General features: G+C 31.6%; 1 protein-coding gene across 1 annotated transcript in view; it reads left to right on the top strand.

Moving 5' to 3' along the window:
• Positions 1-22277, top strand: part of LOC106685949 (pinopsin) — a 109086-nt gene that overhangs the window by 37662 nt on the left and 49147 nt on the right. The window contains exon 4 of the mRNA XM_014428976.2: positions 19935-20094. Coding sequence (XP_014284462.1) covers positions 19935-20094 — 160 coding nt within the window. The remainder of the gene's footprint in view (positions 1-19934; positions 20095-22277) is intronic.

The following is a 22277-nucleotide window of genomic DNA, read 5'->3' as shown; positions in this document are numbered from 1 at the left end:
TGACATCAACCACTCGATGACTCTGTTGTATGGTAGAATGAGATGTTCTAAATCCAAACTGGTGATCAGGAATAACATGATATGAGTCAAGGATTGGGTAGAGGCGTTTTAATAAGAGTTTTTCTAGGATTTTGCCCATAATGGGCAGGAGCGAAATAGGACGGTAGGAAGATGGATATAATTTATAAAATTTAAAATTATAAAAAATGATAATATTAAGATAGTTGTTTTAAATTAAATTGTTGGATTATTGTTGTGTTGTATGCATAATATGGATTTTTTTATTGTGAGTTGTAGAGTCCCTGATGAAAGATAAAGTCGAAACGTTGTAATGGATAAATTAAAATAAATAAAAGAAAGTTATTACGAAAGAACTATTTACTTCCGTTTTTTTTTATAATAAACATTATTGTTAACTTCACTCCAATTAAGTTTATCCTGATAATAGTGACAACTTATAGATTTCATTTCACCTTAACAGTTAATTGCACATCTCTTTCAGTTTTTTTACTAATTCTTGTAACTACTAATTGTCAAAATGAACTTAAATATTTATATATGAAATTTATTTAAAGTTAAAATAAATTTGTTAATTTTAATGGCAAAATCATTTCATCAATTTTTATCAAATATTTTATAACCTCCTTTGCCATGGAAATTTAAGATTGTATGTACTTTAATGTGTAATTTTGTTTATGAGGATGGCGAATAATTGAAACGTTGAAAATTTTATTAATTTTTTTTCTATTATATAACATTGACTACAAATCAAATCCGGATTATAAAATATTTTATTAAAATTAGTGAAATAATTTTGCCTTTAAATTTAACTTCAATATTAATTATTATTATTATTTTTACTGGATTTATTCTCAACAATATTAATGCATTTAAATGTTTTCCCAATACAATTACCTTTCTTAAAGGAATATTTTTAACTTAGATTGATCAGAAGCAGTTGGAAATGAGATTTTTGTTCGTAAAAGATTTTGAGTTATATGAAACCCATTGGCAAGTATTTTTTGCTAAATATGTGCAAAGAAGACAATGTTGAGTTTCTTCAGGTTTTTTAATTACTAATTTAAACCTTCATGCATAGATATTACGGATAAAAAAATTCACTTAGATCTAAAACAAATTTTATATATGAATAGATAGAGGTTCATATGACTAACCGTTCACATCACACTTTTTAACTTGGATATTTCAAAATAAGGAAATAATAAAATAAGGAATAAATGGCGTTAGTGACCAATGACTACACCAATTAGGCAACTAAACGTTGAAAAAAATGTAACATATGGGTAATTAATAAAAATACGTAAAATAGATTACAAGAAAGGCGAGGTAATAGACCAATGTAAACTAGAATTTACCTACGTAAGAGGACCTTCGCCAGGTAGGAAACAAGTGAAGATAAGGCTTGTTGCCTGGGTGCAATGGATTTTGACAGTTGGTGGGCTTTTGCTGATTTGATTTTAGAAGATCATACATTCCGAAATTCGTCTTTTTACGAGGTTGAAGACGGAATTCCGAAAAGGAGATTAGATGGGAAAGAGTGGAGACTGAAAGACCGCGAAAAATTCACAAAGGCCCCCCCCCCCATCGTAGCTAGAGTGTGATCATCAAAACAAGTAAAAGTTAGCCAATGTTTTAGTCACAATACAATTAATGTCTGTTTTTTAAAGAAATATTATAGTTAAATGATATTGTTAAATTTGATAAAAAAAAAAAAAAAACCTAGCTGGGTCCTTTTTCTCTTTTAGTTTATAATTAATTGACCATTTCTTTTAGTTTGGTAAAACATTATTTTGCTCAATTTTTTCCAGGTTATTTTAATTGAATAAACTGTAAATTCGTATTCATTTTGTTAAAAAAAAAAGAAAAAAGAAAAGGTATAGTACGTCTGAAATGAGTTAGCCTGAACAGAAAGCTCACCGACGTCCCTCTCTAGCACCTCCTCACCATAACAAACCCCCCCAACCAAGAAAAAAGTCTACAACAAAACGTTTTCATAACGTTTATCACGGCTCATCACTCCGCCCCCCCTCCCTTCAACTATAGGAAAACTCATCTTAGATGTACTATACCTAATTAAGATTTTATTTACTCTCAGTACCTTGATTTTACGGAGCATGCACACTGGCCACTCTATAGTCATGTATAAAAATAATATTAATCCAATAAGCTAGGGTAAGCTTACAAATATATAATAAATTAAATAAATAAAAATTAATTTCAAGCGCCAAACCAGGGCCTGAGTCATATTAAAAAAAAATAAAAGTGAAAGAAAAATACCTGAAAACTAAATGAGAGGTACTTCTCTTCTTTCCCTCCCAGCCCTTGCGACTTTCACTGCCACCGTTGTGCCGAACTCAACAAAATGAATTTTTAAATTCAATAAGGCAATGTTATCTCTTAGGTAGCAAAGAAGACCCACTTACACAATCACAACAGACTTACTTTATAATAAGCTATTTTACGAACAATGTGAATCCCCAAAAAATGTAAATTTCAATTCATGAAAATAAGCATTGTTCAGAATCGAGTCGCTATATTGATTATTTCATATATATAATTGAATTGCAAATATCGAGTAAAGCTTTACATAATTGTGTTTTGGGAACGAGTAGATAAATGAACTCCCTTTATAAAATCTATTTTATTAATTATTTGTGTTATAAAAAGTAATTTTATTTATTAGTGAATGTTATTAAATCTGATTACTATATTCTGTAAAATGACTGGATAAAGTATTTATATTTTAGCGATTGAATCTAATAACAAAAAATTATATTCGATGCTGCGCCAATATTCCAGTTAGCTCAATGGTTCATGTAATGCTTGTTCCATTTAGTGATAAGTTTAAGTGGCTAATAGTTTTTAATAGCAAAATAATATAAAGGAAAGGTGAACGATACCTTTAGAACTCAAATATTTTCCCAACCACAACTTACTTTAATCAGTTATTAAAATCCATTCACGATACAGCAAATAATTAATTTACTTCAATAAAAGATTGCTAAATTGATAACTAGTGTTTTAAATCAGCTCAATCGTCTGGCAGAGACTTGGTCTGGTTGATGTTGAACCACTTTCCTGGTATCACATCAAATAAAGTCTTTGACCACACTGTACTAACTAAAAGTTTATCCTCAGTCCTTCAAATCCACACACACAAAAAAAAAATAAAATAAACCAAAAAAAACCTTCCACAAGCTCGTACAAATTTCCACTCGTCAATCCATAACAAGCACACAAAAAACAACCTTCTCTCCATCCATTCCTTCCTCAGTGTTGCCAATAAGGTGGTCCAGAGTCGTGTTTTGCTGAATTTCCCTGCTTTTTTTTGGCTTCAATATTGTGGAAAAAAACCTTTTGTCAAGATTATCTTCATTGATATTTGTACTGTACATCCTGTTTGTGTAATTCCAAATTGAAGTTTTCGGAACTGATCAACAATCTCACTATTTTGAGGATGTGTTTAAATATTGTGGAGAGCTTTTTGAACTGCTTCGGCTTTATCGATTGATAGTTTTAATTGAAAATTTAATATATACCCTATATGAAATATAATTTTCATGCGACTTTTTATTGCATTACTGATCTTTTTTTCCTGGTTCTGTACTATTTCAGTCGAACCTACTATAGTCGGTCTGCGGGGATCCATAGAATTTTATTTGAGCTGAAGACAATTAATTTTATACCGAGATGTATGTGCAATTATGTTCATACCGATGTACTTAGTATACACTAACTAATTGTGTATCTGGATGATGAGGCAACACGAACGCTTGCTAGGAAATCTCCTGGTCACGACCATTTTCCGCCTTCTATTTTATTCGGTCCAATCACTATCTTGGATAAAAGCGGACAGCATGGACATTCCACGCACCCTGTTCCGAAAGTCGTGCCAATTAAAGCAATTCGGGATTAAGCCATTTCCTTGACTTTTTCTCCAATTACTTACAGCGTGTAGCTTGGATTAGATTTTCTACAAGACAGCATTGTAATCTTAAGAAATAATCCCATTTCTGAATTCATTAGTTTTAATAATACAAGAATACAATAGAACAAACATAAATGGATATTTTAACTTTAAATACAATGACCCTCTCAAGATTTAAAAAAAAAAATTTTAACTAAATATTAAAATCCCCTAATTCATAAATTGTCATGGAGGACTTACATTTATTTGTGAAGAATTCTAAAATTACAGAATGGAGTAACAGTCGTTACATAAATTGATATTATTTCATATGGCTTTGATATCATTTAGAAGGAAATAATTATGAGTTTTAAAAAAAAAAATTTTTAAAATCTCTTTAGTATAAAAAAAAAATTAGGAACCAGTAAATAAGTAAATCTGATAACATTGACTTAAATCAAACCAAAACTAATGAATATATTTAAAACTGCCTATATAAGAATTATTTTCTTCAATATACTTTTAAAATCTAACTCCCTGTCCTTGATTCCAACCACATAATCCCAGATCACCAGTTTGGTTTCCGAACATCCCACATTACAACGGCGTTTATTCATCCCTATTCCGTCAGTCTGCTGGTGTACCTCAGGGTAGTATCCTTGGTCCTATTCTTTATACAGTTTTCACAGCTGACATTCCAACCCATCCTAACACAATCCTCACCACGTATGCCGATGACACATGTCTATTGTCAGTGAACAATGATCCTTACATTGTATCCCAAATCCTCCAATCCCACATCACCACCCTTGAAGAATGGTGCCAAAACTGGAGGATTAAAATAAATTCCAATAAATCATACCAAATCACATTTACCCTTCGACGTAAACCCATGACATCTTCCCCTACAATATCCTTTATAATACCCCACTTATTCCTGTCGAACAGATCCGTTACTTAGGACTACATCTCGACAAACGACTGACATGGAATCCTCATATAAGACTAAAAAGACAAGAAACTGCTCGTAGATTCAGACTATTGCAACATTTACTAGACAAACGGTCTAAATTGCCAATCCATTACAAAAGACTGATCTACATGACTATTATAAGGCCTATCTGGACATACGGAGTTGAGCTCTGGGGGTCCACTAAACTATCAAATTTCTCCCGAATCCAATCCTCAAAAAATCCTTCGTAAAATCCTTAACGTTCCTTACTTTGTCACAAATCAAGTCATCCATCATGATCTCAATGTCCAATATGTTGCCGATTTGGCCAGAACCAGATACCGTTCCTTCCATAATAAACTTCTCAACCACCCAAATCCACTTGTTTCTAACCTGGCTTCTTCTTCATTACCTAATAATCCTCCTAGGCGTCTGAAAAGAAGATGGCCTCGAGATCTTCTTCTCTAGAAATGTTATTGGAGTTCTATCAGTGGGTAGATTCTCCACATGTTTTTATCATGTCACTATGTCACCTACAGCAAATTTACTTGTTGTATATATGTGTATACAGTTGTAAATATCAATAAATAAATTATTTAAAAAAAAAAAAAAATCTAACTAGGATGGTAAGGTTAATAGGTTTAAGGTTTACAATTTAGGCTTGAAGTTTCGATTTAATTATCAAAAATAATATTATAGTTGTTAATGTTAAATATTTATTATTTAAATGTTGTGGAAAATTTGAACAGGATAAATTCCAATTAAAAAAAAAATATGTCATTTTTAAAATTTTTAATATTTTATATAAAATGTGATTAAGTTTACCATAATCTACTTCATTACTGATAAAATTTTCAATTTTAAGTTTATAATTCTAATTGTGATTTTAAAGTTCTAAAAATTATAGATATAGGTAATTTGTTGCAAAAACGTCATATCTCTAAATCCAGTAGAGTGTCATTTCTGAACTTTCAAAACTACTAAGGGCTTTTATTTTTATTTTTGCATTATATTTAAACAAAAATTATTCATTTGATGGAAGACGATATGCATCACCCGAAAAATCGTAAATTTGAGTTACGACGTTTTAAACGAGGGTATCATGACATTGAACAAAGGGGCTTTTTCCATAAAACATGTTAGATTTTTTTTTTTTAATGACTAAATGTATAATTTCAGAGTGATAAATATCTGATTTCTGGTTTGTTTCTTAGCCAACCACCGATTTAACATTCAAAATTCTATTAAAAAAAACCAAAGAAAAACATAATTTTGGAAATTTTTTTGGTTTCTTACTTATAACTAAAAAATATATTAAAAATTATCTAAGTTTAAGATTCTATACTTCCCTAGACAAAATAAAAAAATTACCCACAAAATACGAAATATTGACAAATGAAAAAATTTATAAAATATGTTGTTTTTATCTACTTTTATTATGAAGTTAGTAGTAGACCAGTGGGCAAATCTGAAATTCATTCAGTGTCCCCCCCCCAAAAAAAATATTCTATTTTTTTGTGCCTTATTAAACCTTAGATGCATAAACTATATGTGTATAATTATTACTCGTATTTAAAGTAAATATTAATATTTATTGATGAAATATAAAATAATATAATGATAAAAAACTATTAGTTATTATTGTTAATTTTTTTTTTTTATCTTTTCCTTCATTGTAAATATTTTGTTATAAATTTTGAGGAATTTCATAATTGTTTTATATACTCTATGTTATACCACTTGGTAATTAGCTAAATGATTGAATTAATGAAACCTTTAAGATCATGTATGTACTGGCTGATGATAATCGTCATGGTTTATGTAGACTCCATATTACTCCAATATAAAGTATGTATTCTTCAGTAGAATATAAATAGAATTAGGATAAACTTTCTTACACACACATTTGCATTACAGTTTAATCATAATGATAAGGATCATTTAATAGCATACGAATTGATATTCAGCTTTTCTAATGTTGCTATGCTCAATCAACTCCTTAGATTCTTATAAAAACAATCAGCACACAAAACATTCATATTTACGTTTAATTTTGAAAATTATCAAAGATTTAATTACTTTAAATATAATCCTAGAGGATAATTCAGCCCAAACTGACAGAGATAAAACCACCGGCCTCAATAGAATATGAAAGTATCTTTCTGAAAGGAAAGATAGAGGAAAAGATAATGTTTTTGAGGAAATGATCTTGTCAGTTCGAAAAGAAGAAACTTATTTCAGACCCTTTTCTTCCCCAAGGAAAGCTCATTTTATATCATACAAAATAACTTTTTTTTATAGGATAATGTTATTTAAATATTCTGTCTAACAGAAAATCAATCTTACAAACAGAAGAAAATCTTTTGTTTACTTTATTTTTACCAATATGAATTGTTGTCCAATTTAGTTTTAGTAAGATAACATACTTCTGCAATTCGGAAAAATAGTTCGACTGACACATTAAATAATGCAACACATTTTTTTTTTTATTTCAATATATTTTGATGGGATCCTGGCTATATTTTACGGCGTGAAAGCCACCCTATTCACCCTTGGTAACCTTACTTATTTTACTTTTAAAACAGACTCTTATATTCTCTCAACACAAGATCATAACACCAACAATAATAAAAGGCAATCCTTCCCGGCCAACCAGCCCCCTTTTTTTTTTCTTTATTTATTTAATGTAATTTACAACTGTACAAAATAAAACAATAAGTAAATATTTTGTATGTTTCATATACACTTGAAAATCTTGGAAAGGAACCATCCGTTGGTGGTACTTCAAACATTAATTTAAATTAGATGGTCCTGTGGCCATCTTCTTTTCAGACGCCTTGGAGGATTATCAGGGATTGTTAAGGATGAAAGATTAAGAATTAATGGGTTAGGATGATTAAGGAGTTTGGAAAGAACAGACCCATATCTGTTTTGGGCCAAATCTTCAACGAATGGGATGTTAAGGTCTTTGTGAATGAGTTTATTTGTTACGTTGTAAGGAGCATCTAGGATTTTACGTAGGATTTTGGATTGTAAGGATGGGATGCGGGAGGAATTTGATGGTTTGGTGGAGCCCCAGAGCTCAATTCCTTATGTCCAAATTGGTCTGATTATCGTAGTGTATACTAATTTTTTGTAGTGAATGGGAAGTTTAGAGCGTTTGTCAAGTAAGTGTTGTAGCAATCGGAATCTACGAGCAGTTTCTTGTCGTTTCAGTCTTGTGTGTGGATTCCAAGTAAGGCTCTTGTCAAGATGGAGTATTTAGAAAGGATACCGTAGGACAGGAGGGTAGAGGTTTACGACGGAGAGTAAAGGTGATCTGATGGGATTTGTCAGGATTTATTTTGATTCTCCAGTTTTGACACCATTCTTCAATAGATGTTATGTGTGTATGTAGTGTTTGTGATGGATGCATTAATTGGGTCGTTGTTTACAGACAGTATAAATGTGTCATCAGCGTATGTTGTTAGGACTGTGTTAGGGTGGGTTGGGATGTCAGCTGTATAAACCGTATAAAGAATGGGACCTAAGATACTACCTTGAGGAACACCGGCAGACTGAGAAAAGAGAGATGTGTAGGGTAGGTTATGATTTACTTTAAAGGTTCTATAAGTGAGGTAGGAGCGGATTATAAGGAAATATGTAGGGGGTAGGAATTGCCGAAGTTTATAGAGTAGACCTGGATGGACCAGACTCGATCAAAAGCTTGTTCAACATCGAGGAAGACTCCCGTGCAGTACATACCGCGCTCCAATGTGGAAGATATGACATCAACCACTCGATGACTCTATTGTATGGTAGAATGAGATGTTCTAAATCCAAACTGGTGGTCAGGAATAACATAATATGAGTCAAGGATTGGATAGAGGCGTTTTAATAAGAGTTTTTCTAGGAGTTTGCCCATAATGGGCAGGAGTGAAATAGGACGGTAGGAAGATGGATATTCAAGTGGCTTGGAGGGTTTGGGAAACATTTTTATTATAGAAATTTTCCAAGGGTCAGGGAAATAGGTGGATCGGAGTGTAGCATTATGCCCCTTAAATTACATTTGAAACATTTCTTTAAAACAGGAAGGCTTAAGTTAGAATATAGGTCATTATTCATGCCGTTTAAGGAGCATTGAGGATTTTATGGATTATGGATTGTAAAGATTGGATAAGGGAGGTATTTGAAGGTTTAGATGAGCCCTAAAGCACAATTCCGTTTGTCCAGATTGGCCTTATTACAGTCATGTAGATCAGTCTTTTTTAATGAATTGGAGTTTAGACCGTTTGTCCAGTAAGTGCTGTACAAGTCGAAATCGACGTGCAGTTTCTTGTCTTTTCAGTCTTGTGTAACGATTCCAGGTTAGTCGTTTGTCCAGATGTTGTCCAAGGTAGCGGATCTGTTCGACAGGGGTAAGATCAACATTATTAAAGAAGACTGTAGGGCAGTCGGTAGATTTATGACGAAGGGTAAAGGTGATTTGATGGGATTTGTTTGGATTTATTTTAATCCTCTAATTACGACATCATTCTTCGAGGGCTGTGTCAAGAACTATATTATGAAAATGTATAACAACGTTTCCCTTAAAATCTACTTACCGGGAACACCACTTTATGGATTCAATTTTAGACATTTTTACGATTTTCTCGAAAACCGGCTCGAAGGATAGTTAAATTCAATTATTCAATGTAAAACTAAATGATCTTCAATACCAGCTAGGACTTGCCCTCATTGAAATAGCGTAGTGGGGCTTAAATAACGACATTTCAAAAATTCTTCCTCTAAAGTACATTTAATTTTGTAAATCTTAGATAATAATTTGGGATGCCAACAGTAACAAAACAAATACAAAAATAATATCTATAAAAAAAAAATATAATAAACTAAAGTAAGGAGAAATATATATTAAGGAAAGTAATGGAGAAATATAGACAGAAGTTTAGTGACTGAAAGAGCAAAGACGTCGGAGCATGCCTTATCTCTACTGATCGCTGTCATATGTACACGATTTTATTAACCGCTGTATTCTTGGCAAGAACAAATAGTACACGAGCCTAACAGGAAAGAAAAGGCAGTTATTTCACCCCAATCTTTATAACTTTAACGAAATCTATGGATAATTATTAGTCAAAATTGATGAGTTTACCAAGTAAGTTAGGGGTCATAAAAATGACAGCTGTTTCAAATCGTTAAACTAATAATTTGTCATTCGGAGCTCTATGTCTTTAAAATTACCAACACTAGAAAACTTAAGAGGGCATCATTTAAAGTAGAATAAATTTCCTAAAATATGAGCCCTAATAGTGCTGTTTTCGTTAAATAATTTCCAAGATTTCATAAAAAATCATTAGTTAGTGAATTTATTTTGACAAATCTATAGCTCAAAAACCATTTGACGTATAAATGCCCACTAGCATTCAAATTGAAGCCAATTTAATATACTATAAAGTACTTTATGACGCTTATCTTCGTAGAAGTGGTATTTTTTATGATATTTCACAAAATGAATTGTTTTATAGTTGTTTCAAAATTCATATTCATATCATAAAAACCACTACACCTACGAGGAAACATGTAATAAACTACTTCATAGTAGGTTAAAATAATTAAACGGCTAATACTTCCTGATATTGTTTTTCATAAATTCAAAAATTCTGTTCGAACAACGAGAAATCAATATTTTTTAAAATGTATTTTGTCAAATGTTATAAAAGCCTCCACTTCTACTAAGATAAGCGTTATATACTGCATTATAGTACATTTAACTAGCTTCAATTTGAGCGTCAATACACATTTTACGTCGAATGGTTTTTGAGATAAAGATTTCTCAATATTAATTTCCTAACTACTAATTTTTCAGTGCATTTTTTATGAAATGTTCTTTTTTAAAAAGCTATATCTTTAGAACTAGTGAATTTAAATAGCTCTATTAGGGCTCATATTTTAGCAAATTTACTCTGCTTTAAATGATGTTCTCTTAGGTTTTCTAATATTATAGATAGTTTCAAAGATATAGAGCTAAAAATGAAAAATTTATTTGTTTTAACGTCTTGAAACAGCTGCCATTTTTTATTCCCCCTTCCTATACTTGGCAGACTCATCAATTTAGACTAGGTAATTATACATAGTTTCCATTCCAAAATTGGGGCGAAATAACTGCCTTTTTTTCTCTCTTGTACTTAAAGTTAATCTACCTTATTTGCACCTCGAGAAACTTTAAATAAGAATTTCTATGGCAACAGAAAAATAAACAAGTTATTGTATGAACTTTTCACATAAATTTGTTCATTTGATGTAAGTTTGAAAGTTGTTTGATGCTCGCAGTGCATCAGATTTTTTTTTAACCCGATGCCTTCAGACGTATTTTTAAATAAGCCTGATGTTCTATGACCCGAGGATCTCTATGTCTTCCATGATTTTCTTTAACACTGAAGATTAAAACTTTTTTTTGAGGTCCTCCTTCCTGGCCTTTTTGAATTTCTGACATACGGGGGAGGAGGGAGTTCTAACTGTAGGGAGTCAAGTTTTCATTTCGTGGGACCATCACAAAAATAAAAATCGTTCCCCAGATCGGATTAGAAACTGCGCCGCTGTTGTAAAACTTACGCCTTAACTTCCAAGGCTATACTGAAATTACTACTATCGATTTATTCCCTGTTTTTTAAATTTTTATTGTATAATAAAGTTCATTACAACAGTCTGTTACCGTGTACACTGATAACTTGAGTCGTTACATTTAGACCAGCAACTGAAGCCTCTAAAGTCTCTTGCACAACTTCTCGTCCTCCCTGCTTCGAAATTCTCTTTCCCAGAATACATCAAGGGAGATTAGTCGGGAACCTCAAAACCACCTGGTTAACAAAACCAAACTTTAATTAACTCGACAAAGGTTAATTCTCCATTAAAGTGGGCATTTATTGAACTCATCTACTCTAAAACATTAAGATTGAAAGGTTAATATATCCATTATTGTCATCTAATTAAGTCATTTAATCTCACACATTTGGTTTCGTTTAGCTAACAATTTGTGTAAGTTTGGTTACCTATTGGTTTTATATTTTGTTTACATCAAGCAGAAATAATAACATAACTATTGTGACAGTTCCATCATAAAAGGAAATTGTGGTCGTCGGATCGGGTAATATCACATCCAAATATTAATTTTTTTCAGTGAATTCTGCTCCAGGTCTAATAATTTTTGTCAAATTCACCTATTTTAATTTTTTATTTAATTTAAATAATTTTAATGACAAATTATCACTCATTTATGAACAATGTTTTTTAACATATGGGCACAATTAGAATTAGGAATGTGGATTGTAAATTTATAATTAAGATTATCCTTGAGGATGGCCAGGTTGGCTGAAATGTTGGGAATTTAAATAATTAATAAAGAGTGTTTGAGACTTAAATGGGTTAAATTTATTTTTTAGAATAAATGCAATTTACTCATTTATGTTTAAAATAAGAATTCGAAATACTGTGTTTATCTGTTTATACGCCAAAAAAGTGCCTTGCTGACGACGTTTTATTGGTGTACTTTTGCCAATGGTAATGTCCCAACCTTTTAGAATATTCTACTAACAATTATAAAAATAATTTTATTTGTAGAAAATACAAAAGTCATACATTCACCTACATGCATATATATTTGTGATAAATAGTTGAGTTTCACTGTATTTATTAATGTGTTTCTGCATATAAATCGATATTATTTCGTTATGTTGATCAATAAGAACTCATAGATATTGGTAACAATTTGCTAATGTTTTATACTAGACAAGGCACTAATAAAGAACCCACATACTAGATTTAAAAGACAAGAAATCAACAGACTACTGAAGAGAAACTCACATCTCTCAATTGAAAACAAACTACTGATCTACAAGATCATAATCAAACCGATCTGGACCAAAGGACTTGAACTTTGGGGGACAACTGAATATTATGAGCACCTATTTATTTTAGTCCAAAGTCTTCAGAGCTTATGATCCATAATATTAATATACAAGACCCGGGGAGGAAAAAAAAGGCAGTTATTTTACCACAATTTCTGATTAATTTAATGAAAACTATGTACTAGTCGAAATTTGTGGGTCTGCCAAGTATAGGTAGGGTGAATAAAAAATGGTAGCTATTTCATAACTTGAAAAAAAAAAAATAGTTTTCATTCGTAGCTTTATATCTATAAAACTACCAAAGACACTAGAAAACCTAAGGGAACAGTATTTAAACGAGAGTAATTTTAATAAAAATACCACTAATGATACCACTGATACCACCAATCGCTGTCTACATACATCCTTCCAGTGATGGCCCTCCAATTCTACTATATCAGTTTTAATACAGTTCTAAAATCTCCCATTAATTCATCCTTTTTCGGTCCGAATATTTTATGTAACACTTTATTTTCGAAAACTTTAAGGTGCTGTTCATCTCTTAGTGTAAGAGTCCACGTCTCTCATCCATAATGAACAGTGGGAAGGATAATGGTTTTGTAAATTATAATTTTTTAAGTTTTTGGATAGAATGCCCATGCTATGCAGTTTCACAATTGAAAAATAACAATCATTTTCCGCCTTCAACCTCGCTTTTATTTCCTCATCAATTCTGTTTTTTCTAGTGACCGTAGAACCAAAACTTTTTTTTATCTTTCATTCTTTTTTATTTGCACCTGTAAACATACTTTACAACCAGGAATGACCAAGGACATGAGTTGGCATTAGATATATAGCACCCAGTGGCGCATCTTCTTGACGTTAAGTAAATTATTTTATTACATTAGGAGGTCCCTCCTCTTCAGCCTACGCCGAGTTACGTCGTATAAATTTATTGTCCAAGTAACGTGTTGGAACCATTCGTAAGTCATATGAATGTGGTCCGTTACAGTCGGAATGCGTAGGTCGGTGTGAACGGTCTCGTTTGAAACGTAGAGTGGTGAGTTCATAGCCAGTCTTAAATATTGTGATTGAAAAGTTTGTATTTTCTGAATCTGTGTCTTTTTAGCAGGTCCATAAATTTGGCAGGCGTAAGTCCTTATGGGTTTTAGTAAGTAATTGTATACGTTAAGTTCCTGTCTGAGCGATAATTTAGGACGTCTGTGTAGTATAGAATATAATTGTCTCAGTCGGAAATATAGCGTTTTACGTTTTGTCTTGACGTGTGGGCCCCATGTCAACATTCTGTCATAGGTAAGTCCTAAATTTGTGGTGTCCGTTTATTTGTGGTATAGGGTGGTTGTCAAGGTAAACTGAAGGGCATGTTTTGTGGCGTTGAGCAAATGTGACTTGTGATTAATCTTAATTTTCCATTGTGTGCACCGTGTCTGGATATTGTTTAGACTGTGTCGTAGTGTTAGTGTGGCCTGTAAAGGGTCTGTGTTTCTCGAAATGATAGCAGTGTCGTCAGCATACGTAGCAGTTAGTAGAGCTTTGTCGGACAGAAAAGAAACGGTCATGGAGAAATGATTGTAGAATTAAGTAGCTGGTGCTTGGGAGAATTGGCTTAAGTTTAAAAAGAAGGTTTTGGTGCCATACCCTATAAAACGCCTGAGTTACATCCTAAAATGCTCTAGAAGCGTATTTTTTAAATTCAAAAGCAGAGGAAATGAAGTCCGTGACCCTGTGTAGTTGTGTGGTGGAATGTAATGAACAAAATCCAAATTAGTGGTCGGGTGATGTGTTTTGGTCAGTTAGTATGTTTATAATACGTTCATGTAATAGTGTTTCAAAATTTTTGGAGTATACTGGAAGAAGACTAATAGGTCTGTAGAGATCGGGTCTGTTTGTTTTAGGTTATGTTTATGGATCATTAAAATCGTGAAATATTTCCATTGTATAGGGAATTTAGTTGTTAGTTGTAAGATAGCGGTGAATAAGATTGTGAGGAATACTAAAGCTTTTCTGGGAATTTTCCGAAGTACTTCAGCAGTAATAAGGTCGTAACCAGGAGCCTTCTTTTTAGGCATTTTCATAATGTCTTAATACCTCAGTAGGAGTAAAGCATTTAGGTGGGAAAGACATTGGATTATATTATATTTTTTAATTTTAACAATTATGTTTTTGTTTTAATTAACATAATACAATTTTATTATAGTTTTTTTAGTCTTCATATATTTTATGAATGAAATTTTAGAACTCTAATACATATTGCCTTTGATTTTTTTTATCATTTTTCCATGAAAAATATTTATAATATCTAACTAAAAATCTATTAAATCTATTGATTACTAATTAATTTATTCTTTAAATCTTTAAAGAATTATTTCTTTAAAATATATCGATATCTATGGATATTTTACAAAGAAATAATGTATTTAATATGAATTTTAGATATTAAAATATTCTTGATGCAGCTTTGGCACTTATCTAAATTACTTGAAATATATATTTTTATTTTCAAAGTAATCTATACTATCCAATGCGAATTGCCAAAAGCATAGACCACGAGTCTTGTATTTGCCAAATTTGAATCCAGTGAAGCATGTTATGAATAGTGAATGTTAGCGAGTCAATAGATTAACAGGAAATGCACTGGGAAATCGGCTTATTCCCAGAATACCTCTCTGATTCCGACAGTTATGCCATTTTAATTTAAATGGCGGCAATTTCCCGTCAGATTTACAATCCGCTTTAATTCGGAATCAAACCCGAGAGTATTCATTACAGCTGGTGGACGGGAAAATCCATTGGCATGGTTGTAATTATTAGTCAGTTTTTTATCTGTTAAAAAGTAGATAATGCACGGTCTTTCCTACAGTAGAGAACAAAGCGAACTAGTTCACCGAAAATGCAATGCAATGAGTCTTTCACAAGCTTTACCGACAGTGCTGCTAGACTTTACCATATCAATTGATCTGGATTAAATATCACTTAACATTAATTGAGAAAAAGAGAAAAATAAAATAAATAAATAAGTGGATCTATGTCCCACATGTTAACTTCGTTGTAGGTAACTTTTTGACTGTGCTAAAATGGAAATTGGTGTTTTTTGAGCCCAATATTGAATTTTTTTTATCAAAACATGAAAACATATTGTGTGGTTTTGAGCAACAGAAAATATTGAAAATTATTATATCAATTAAAACAAATAAAGATATATAACAGAAGGTTGGCTGAAAAACTTTATACATAAACACATATTCGTATACTTTCACCCCGTTTTTTTAATTTTTTAATTTTGCTTACTTTAACAATCTCAAGTCTTCTTCTCCCGTTTTAAGTAAATGTATCAAAAGTGATAGGACTGTTGCTAAATGGGGTTTAAGTGGAGTAAGCGCCATAGTGCTCTTCTGCACACAGGGGATCCCAGAACATACCTTAAAATGACCCTTAGGCAAAGCAAGGACATTTATATTATGTATTATGCATTATTATGTATACATATGGTTTTGTTTGAAATAATAAAATTAATGGAAGAGTTAAAAAAAAGGGGTTTTCCTTTTTTGAGACAATCATAAGGAGAAGACTCAGTAAAAGGATATATAATACATTGCATGTATTATATAAGTATGATGTACTAATTTATTTTAATGAAGAGTACGACAAAAAAAAAATAAAAGAGGTTTTAGTATTTAGCTAAAATTATTATGCATTATATGTATATACATTATATATTTTCTATGTATGATGTACGCATATATTTTAATGAAGAGTACGAAAAAAAAAGGGGTTTAGTCTCTACCAGCCAATCTGTCCATTCTATGACGTAGCCTTAGACTAGGGCTAGACTATACCACCTTAAGTGGACAAATATCAACACATCACAATGCAACTAGGCAATCAAAGAAAGAAGATTCAGTAAAGTATACGTAATACATTTCATATATTATTACATATCTATGAAGATAAATCCCACCAAATCACATTTACCCTTCTTCGTAAACCAATAACCTCTTGTCCAACAGTATCCTTTAATAATACCCCACTTATTCCTGTCGAACAGATCCGTTACTTAGGACTACATCTCGACAAACTCCTTGGAAATGGAATCCTCATACAAGACTGAAAAGACAGGAAACTGCTCGTCGATTTCGACTATTACAACATTTACTAGATAAACGGTCTAAATTGCCAATCCATTACAAAAGACTGATCTACATGACTATTATAAGGCCTATCTGGACATACGGAGTTGAGCTCTGGGGGTCCACTAAACTATCAAATTTCTCCCGAATCCAATCCTTAAAAATCCTTCGTAAAATCCTTAACGTTCATTACTTTGTCACAAATCAAGTCATCCATCATGATCTCAATGTCCAATATGTTGCCGATTTGGACAAAACCAGATACCATTCCTTCCATGTAAAACTTCCCAACCACCCAAATCCACTTGTTTCTAACCTGGCTTCTCCTTCATTGCCTAATAATCATCCTAGGCGTCTGAAAAGAAGATGGCCTCGGGATCTTCTTTTCTAGAAATGTTATTGGAGTTCTATCAATGGGTAGATTCTCCACATGTTTGTATCATGTCACTATCTCACCTACAGGAAATTTACTTGTTGTATATATGTTATACAGTTGTAAATAACAATAAATAAATTATTAAAAAAAATCTATGAAGTACTAATTCTATTTTAATGAAGGGTATGAAAAAAGGGGTTTTAGGCCCAGTGGAATGGTCACTTCACGTCCCATTAACTCAACAGCGTTAGCCATAGGCTGACATTAGTCTACACTACCTTAATTGGACCCTGTAATCGACAACTTATAATGTCAGAAGGTAATCCAAGAGAGAAGACGCGGTAATATACATATTCCATCTCTTGGACTATGTATTAATTATGTTTTGACTGGACCTTCCTCAAATTTTAAGTAACGAAGGAATTAGATCCAGGACTAGGTATTATATCAGAAGGGATTTAGTTAGAAAAAGTGATATTGAGAAAACAATATATTCAAATAAAATGAGATAACTCGTGAAAGGTGGAGGCCGAAAATAATACAATAAGGTTAGTTTAGTAAGTAATAATTTTGATATGGGAGAAAAAGTGGTCTATAGGTTAGATGTGATGAGGGTCACCATTTGGGTAAAAGATCTTCTAGGCTGTCTGGGTCCCCTGATGGATGGTGTGCCGCTGCTGCTGAACGGAGAAAGGTGACCATCCTCTGGGCTGCGCCGCTTAACGCGCTCGATGCTGACTTCTTAGCCAGACATACTTAGTTGGCCGTGGTTCCAAGAAGAATAGGATGCTCGTTCCATCCTCAAGAGCACACCCCCACTCCCCTTTGCCCTCTTGGCGTCTAATTATCCGCTTCCACTGGGGTAGTGCTGGGTTACGTGGATATCCTAGTGACATATGGCGCCCCCTCTAGTATTTATGATTATACAGTCCAGCTATATAACAACAACATATAAATGATACTCCTGTGGACTGAACAAATTATGTTATTATTCTTTCATGAAGAGAACAAAAAAAAGGGTTTAGTAGGACGGGTTGGCCAAGAAGGATTCGATTCTCTTCTTGAGGGATTGTGATGTTTGTAGATTGATCAACATACCAGAAAAATATTATGTACAAAATATTAAAAAAATAAAATTGATTAATATATTAATAATCTTAAATTACTTTCCTATTATGTAAAACATTATTCTATTTTATTTGGATTAGTTTTATTTAACTATATTGTGAATATAATATCAGATGTCACATATACTATAGTATAAGTATTAATTTTTTTTTTTGGTGTTATTATCTCTTCTTCATACTGATCATGGTCGTAGCCATAATAGTTTACGAAATAAAGCGTCCACTTGTTTGTCTATTATACGTAGATACCTTTTGTTTATCTTTGATGTCTGCTATATTATCGGTTCCAAAAGTCTTTACCGTGTCGTCCTGGGGCCTATTTAATAATGGAAGCTAGTTCTGTAACAAGCGAATGCCTTATTTTTTCAAAAATATTGTAAACAAAAAAATTAAAATAGCACATATACAGTGCATTTTAGCGTTAACTTTGTACTGTTTCTAATTTTTCTTTGTTTTCAATCACTCTAACGAACATTGTGGTTACATTTTTATACTATTTTAGCTCGTCAAGAGTGCCGCGAATTTTTTTTGGCAAACAAAATTTGGGAACCGCTGTAATATGATATTGTATACTGCTGTGGTATCTGCATAAACTAGATCAAATAATATTTTGATTTGATATTAAGATATTTTCTTTGATTTTTATTTTTAATCATTTATTTATTGTTATTTACAACTGTATAACATATATACAACAAGTAAATTTGCTGTAGGTGAGTTAGTGACATGCTACAAATATGTGGAGAATCTACCTATTGATAGAACTCCAATAACATTTCTAGAAGAGAAGATCCCGATGCCATCTTCTTTTTAGACGCCTAGGAGGATTATTAGGTAATGAAGAAGCCAGGTTAGAAACAAGTGGATTTGGGTGGTTGGGAAGTTTTACATGGAAGGAATGGTATCTGGTTTAGGCCAAATCGGCAACATATTGGACATTGAAGTCATGATGGATGACTTGATTTGTGACAAAGTAAGGAGCGTTAAGGATTTTGGACTGTAATTCTTTGATTTTGAAAATCTTTTTCTTAAACTATATCTATATATGTGCGTTTTTTACTGCACACGTTCCTGCGTTTATCGCATGCTTTATCCGCTGTTCACACATCGCATGCGTTTCTCGCTTGCAAATCACCTGCCCACATAGTGCGTTAGAGAAGTCTCTTCCTCTGTCCGGAAGAGAAGAAGGATTTATCTTTCATTTTTTCCGACTATTTTTAAATTCTGGGATTGATCAAATCTCTTCTGGTTTTAAATATAATGCTCAATACTGATCTGTAGATAGTGTTGTTTCGACATATTCAAGTATTTCTATCATGACTAGCCAGTAGCATTCGATCTGTTAACAGTCTTATAATTAAATAACCATAAAATGAAAATACACAAAAAAAAACCAACAGAATTTTGTGATGAAACGTGCATTTTTCAAGTTCACGTGTGTTTGGTTAGTGAGTTCAATATTATACAATTTTAATGTATGAGTTATAAAATATACATATTTTTGAATTGAACAATGACATGATTTTTTTTTTTTGTTTCAGCTTTGGACACCCCTCAACTATATTCTCCTGAATTTGATCATGTCAGATTTTTCTGTCTCTCTTTTGGGAAACCCATTCACATTTGTTTCTGCTGTAGCGAAAACATGGATATTTGGCAAGACCATGTGCATAATCTATGGATTCTTCATGGCCATTCTAGGTAACGTAATTATTTGAATTATTTATGTAAATTTGAACAATTATTCCGAGGTTTTAAAAGTTAATAATGTTTCTTATATAGTCTAAATTACATTGATAAATAGTTTTTAATTGATATATCCACGTGGTGCTTAACGATTATCATTTTGAACTTACTACACATACGGGATCACCGATTTAAATGAAACTTTTTTCTGGTGGTTCTAGGTCGAAAATTATTATACAAGTGTCTGATGCTTCTTGCCAATGCGCCCGAAAAAAATATTTTTTAAATAATTATAAAAGTTTTGTACTATTGTTTGCCACCTCTGCTCTGCATGAATTTAATTGTTATTATATACCAATCCAGTTGAATTTTTATGTATAATAAGAGCAAAAGTTTATTGATCGTATCTAATGAGTTTAAGTGTGTAAATAATTATAAAAACCAAAAGCCTTTATACTAAAGTATTCAGAAAAAAAAACTTTTAGGTAAAGTAAAGACAGATTTAATTTAAGCTTATTTTGAAACACCTAAATTTGATATATTGCGATATATACGATTAGTACAAGAGCCCAAAAGCGAAAAAAGGCAGTTATTTCATAAAATTAATGAGTCTGCCAAGTATAGGTAGAGGGGTTAAAAAATAGCGGCTGTTTCAAAACGTTAAAAATAATTTATGTTTTATTCGGAGCTCTATATCTTTACGACGACCAACAATACAAAATCTAAGAGAGCACCATTTAAAGTAGAGTAAATTTGCTAAAATATGAGCCCTAATAGAGCTGTTTATGTTGAATAGTTCTCGAGATATAGCTTTTTAAAAAGCAATACTTCATAAAAGTGGTGTATGGAGCGTACTGAAAAATCAGTAGTTAGTGAATTTATTTTGAAAAATCATTTAACGTACAGGTGTCTATTAGCACTCTAATTAAAGCTAGTTCAATGAGCTATAAAGTAATTTATGACATTTATTTTCCTAGGAGTAGTAGTTTTCATGAAATCTGTTAAAATAAATTGATTTATAGTAGTTTGGACAAATTTTCATTTGCCAAATTTATATACATATATGAATATAATAAAAAAATACTACCCCTATGAAGATAATTGTCATAAACTACTTTATAGTAAGTTAAATTTTCTTTATTTTGAGTGTTGGTAGACATATGTGTGTCTTATGGATATATAGAGTACTAGAGATATATTTTTCTAAATCCAAAATTTTATACGAACAACTAGAAATTAACACTTTGTGAGTTTATTTTGTCAAATATAATAAAAACTACAACTCCTACAAAGATAAAAGTTATAAAATATTTTATAGTAAATTTAACTAGCATTAATTTGAGTGCTGGCAGACATCTGTACGTCCAATGGTTTCTGAAATAAAGTTTTTCATGAATCAAACTTATTGTCCGAACTATACATCAAGTTATTTTAGCAAATATCATGAAAACTACTATTTCTACGTAGGTAAAGGTGATAAATACTTTATAGTACATTAAATTAGCTTTAATTTGAGTGCTAATAGACATCTGTACGTCGAATGGTTATTGAGATATAGATTTCTCAAAATAGATTCACTAACTAATGATATTTCAGTTTTTTATAAAATTAACATTTTTATAAAATGTTGCTTTTTAGAAGGCTATATCTCGAGAACTATTGGACGTAAATAGTTCTATTATGGCTAATATTTCAGCAAATTTATCCTTCTTTAAATAATGTTCTTTTAGATTTTCTGGTGTTGTTGGTAGTTTTAAGGTATAGAGCTCCGAATAAAAATTAATGTTTTTTTAAGGTTTTGAAACAGCCACCATTTTTTAATCCCCATACCTGTATTTGGCAGACTCATCAGTCTGTATAATTGACCAGTAATTATAAATAGTTTTCATTAAAGTATTAAAAAATTAGGGTGAGATAACTGCCTTTTTTTCTTCCCGGCTCTTGTAATGATTTTTTTGGAGTATATTTATTTTTTTTTGTACCGTGTTCATGAAATAAATTTATAGCTCCTTACAATATTATCCAAATCCAACTTAACTATAACGATTCTAAAGCTGAATCTGTATATATAAAATATTTTTTAGATTTTATGAATTTTTTTTCTGGAAAAGCTATTCAGACCCATTTTAAGCGTACCAAAAAAAAACCTTCCAATACTCCTTTCACAAAAAACCTGACAGGTTCAAACAAAATATATT

Source organism: Halyomorpha halys, unplaced genomic scaffold (assembly GCF_000696795.3).
Source record: "Halyomorpha halys isolate HHAL.00 unplaced genomic scaffold, Hhal_1.1 Scaffold760.1, whole genome shotgun sequence".
Taxonomy (NCBI): Eukaryota; Metazoa; Arthropoda; class Insecta; order Hemiptera; family Pentatomidae; genus Halyomorpha; species Halyomorpha halys.
The sequence above is the reverse complement of the archived record's forward strand: the minus strand, read 5'-3'. Positions and strand labels throughout refer to the sequence as shown.